General features: G+C 47.0%; 1 protein-coding gene across 1 annotated transcript in view; it reads right to left on the minus strand.

Moving 5' to 3' along the window:
- Positions 1-1,328: 1,328 nt before the first annotated feature.
- The window catches only part of ARIH2 (ariadne RBR E3 ubiquitin protein ligase 2), a 27,446-nt gene continuing 25,151 nt past the window's right edge, over positions 1,329-3,623 (minus strand). Inside the window, exons 13-14 of the mRNA XM_009997001.1 lie at positions 2,988-3,071; positions 1,329-2,555 (exon numbers count right to left, since the gene is read on the minus strand). Coding sequence (XP_009995303.1) covers positions 2,484-2,555; positions 2,988-3,071 — 156 coding nt within the window. The 3' untranslated portion in view covers positions 1,329-2,483. The remainder of the gene's footprint in view (positions 2,556-2,987; positions 3,072-3,623) is intronic.

Genomic DNA, 3,623 nt, shown 5'->3' on the forward strand with positions numbered 1-3,623 from the left:
TATCTAACAGAAGTGGGAGTTGTTTGGGATTAGGAGGCTCCACATACCTGTTCTGCCAGAGATGAGGTGTTATGCTAGTTACATTTAGGCAAGAACACCAGCTTTTAGCCTCATTAGTACTTTGCATGTTACAGTTTTGAAGAACAGTTGAAACACTGGTTCTATGCACTGCAGCTGGGTCTCAGCAAGGCCTCCCCTGCACTGCTTTTTGAAGAACAGTTAAAACACGGGTTCTATGCACTGCAAATTGCTGGGTCTCAGCAAGGCCTCCCCTGCACTGCCCCTTCCCCTGTCCTGACTTTGACAATCATTTGGGAGAGGGACTGACCTTTCAGAATTTATCATGAGGAGGGCACAAAGAGCTGCTGCTGGGAGTAGAGGAGATCCAGAAGTCAGGAAGCAGTGGCTGGAGCAAGGACTATGGCTCCAGCCTAGAGGAGAGCCAGAGCAGGACAGAGCAAGAACACAAGGAGTGACAGGGAGCTCTCCTGTGCAGCCCCGCTCCCAGAAACCATGGACTCTCTCCCAGCCTCACTCCTGGCTCCAGCCACATCTCTGCAACTCTGCTTTGCCTTCAGCTGCTTCTCTTGTAACTTCACTCCCCTGCCAGCAGCTCCTCGGCAGTGCATTCCCCTGTTCCTGAGGATGCATCCCACTCCAGGAAAGGGAGGAAGGAAAAGGCCTCTCAGCTTGAAAATTTCCACCATGTACAACAAGCATGGCCACAGCATTAGCTCCCACAGCAGCTACTCCTCTTTTAAACTCATGCATCTCTCATCTAGGATCCATCTGCTCCGTTTTATGTGCTGCAAATACTTGGCTCACATCTCAGGTACATGAAAAAGGCTCCAACAACCAAGGCAGCTTATTCTGACGTGCAGGAATTTAGCACTTTTCCCCCCCCTTCAGTTCAATCTCTATCAAGCGACATAATGTAAGAGCAATAGAGCATGAGGGATGCAGCAAAGGCAACACTTCCACATACAGCATGGAAGAGAATCCCATGAGCTCCCTGCAGAGGTGAAGAATTCCTCAGATCAGACTCCAGCTCCACCTCACTGGTTGCAAACATATTCCTGGTACAGGTGACATTCATGCCTCTGAAATCTGAGCAAGTGGCCTGCCTCCTGTACCAAACAGGCAAGCATCAGCAGTTCAGTAACCTTTTTCATGTTAACCCCTACTAAGATGAACTAGGTTTTCACATTTTTATTTTAGTGTATATTTTACATTAGAAAAAAGAATGTTAATAAAAAAGCTCCACATGCTCCTAACAATCAATTTTCTGGTAAGTCCCCACCAGTATCAATACTAATATACAAATAAATTAATTTTGCTAGTTAATTTTATGCCTGGCTTGGTGCAGGCTCTGCACAAGCAGCACACCTGTATTCAAGTGCCCATCCACATTGCCAACACGTGCCAGGGAGTGTGTTGTACATCATCTTTCTTTCTTTCTCATAATGTAGCAGTGTTTAGTCTCACCTTGATGAATGGGATGAAATTTTCTCTGCCATGTTACCCAGCAGGCACAAATCATCTTTACCAGGCTGCATGGCACTGCTATAACATGGATTGTTTCACTCTGCAAAAGCCCCAAGCCTTGCTTAACAACTGTGTAACTACTAATCCCTCATTGTTCACTTTGGCAATACAACACCCTCCCCACAAAAACAAGTAAAGCAAAAATCTACATGGAAGACCTAAAATTCATAAAATGCAGAATCTGACCTGACTCCAGGCATATCTCTCCAGTGTTAACCTGGTCTCTCCCCTACAGTTCCTCTCTTTGCTATTGTTTGTGTAGCAGGATTTTGGGCAGCTGATTTAGAAGAGATGCCACGTGTAATCACACTAAGCCACGGCCACTGCTGGTCCTGTTGGGTCAGACACAGCAGAAGCCACCCTTAACAGCAGCCACTCTCCTCGTGCAATGCCAGCGCTGCAATGCCCTGGTTAAAGGAGCATTGGGAAATCTAGCTGAGATAATTTGTAACCTCCTTCAGTGCCCAGGAGGATTTTTGGGTCAGAGGAAGGGAGAGGGGGGGAAAAGCCCATTACATTTACAAGCAGATTAAGGAAAAACACTCCACCGCCAATTTATTTTAAAAAGGGTTGTGTGTTATTCTAAGGTTTGTCTGTATAATTTTACAACCGTTGAAAATTACATAACTGTAATGATCTAATACTATTAACAGCCATTCAGAGAAAAACTCCCTCCCCTTCCGAAACCATCACAGGCAGGAGGGAAAATGTCCCAGGAAATATGCCAATCTGAACTCTGGCCTCTAGCCTGGCAGAAACAGAAAGATAAGAGAACAAACTGGACTAAGATGTGGTGTTTGCATGTGTCTGACTTGCAAGGGGAGGGGTGGCTTTGTCCTTGGCCGTGGTCTCCCAGAGGCAGTGCCTGCTTATCCCGGTGAAGCTGCCATCACTTCACTTGCTGCTCTCACCGCTGCACTTTGTCACTTCCTCCTCTTTTATGTGTCATGGAAGTCTTTCAGCAGGGTCCTCCGTCTCTGCTCTGCTATATGCATCTGATTCTCTAAGTCCTGGTAAAGAAGACAGACACTGTTAGCATGAACTCCAGAGCAGAGCTCCTTTTCTTTAGGGAGACACTCAGCTCCAGCCTGAGAAGAACCAACCTTCTCTAAAAAGCCCAGATACTTTTCCTTTGGACATGGGCTTCCTCTGCAGTTACTTGGCTCCTGCTCTGCCTAAAGAGCTGCACACTTTAAGGAATCTGCTCTTCACCAGAGGGCTACATGCAGCTTTCTCCAGAGCTTTGTTGGTCCCATTTCAGTCTGCAGGGCTCTCTGCAGCCCTCCCTCCTCTCCCATGAGGCACTGAACACCAGCTGCTTCAAGGTGAGTGTCTGGGTCTAGTTTCTCAGAACCCTACTCGACTGCCTTGGCGCTTCTGCAGAAGTGTTAGGCACAACCAACAAGACCAGGCCAGCAGACTCAAGCAAGCAGAACACTCACCCCTCTGTCATAGCTGTCTGCTCGCTCCACCTTCCATGAGAGATTTTCAATTTCAGCTTCCAGCTGGGCCTGCTGGTATTCAAACTACAAAGAACAAAATTAGAGACAAGCCACAAGAAACTAGTTTAGTGGAGCAACTTCATGCTGCACACTAGACTTGAGGAGCAGACAAATAAATGTGTTCTGCTGACAGCTGTGCTGGCAGAGCAGGTTTGTGCCTCCTCCTTATTTCACCTTTAGTGACACAGCATTACCCCTCCCAGGAGTTTGTTGTGGAAGCATTTCCCAACCTGCAGCACTCCAAACTAATTCAGGCAGCCCAAAAAACACTGCAAGTGACAAATATCTCCTAATCCAGCTCATTTTTGCCATAAACGGGTCAGGAAATGCTCCTGGGAACAGCTCTGCAGGCAGAGCAGAGGGACTGTTAACCACTGCAGCAGTAACTTATTCCACTGGCACAGTTGGATCTAGAAGGTAATATCTGACCACAGCCTCAGAAAGTATGTATGATGCTACAGGGAAAGACTGGATAACAGGTTTTACTGGGCAACTGAGTCAAAGAAACAACCTCTTCAGTGAATTCAGGGCTATTTTTGGACATGTCCAGCCCAGAGGATGCTCCAAGCCAGCACA

The sequence above is a fragment of the Chaetura pelagica genome, unplaced genomic scaffold, assembly GCF_000747805.2.
Source record: "Chaetura pelagica isolate M959 unplaced genomic scaffold, ChaPel_1.0 scaffold364, whole genome shotgun sequence".
Classification (NCBI taxonomy): domain Eukaryota; kingdom Metazoa; phylum Chordata; class Aves; order Apodiformes; family Apodidae; genus Chaetura; species Chaetura pelagica.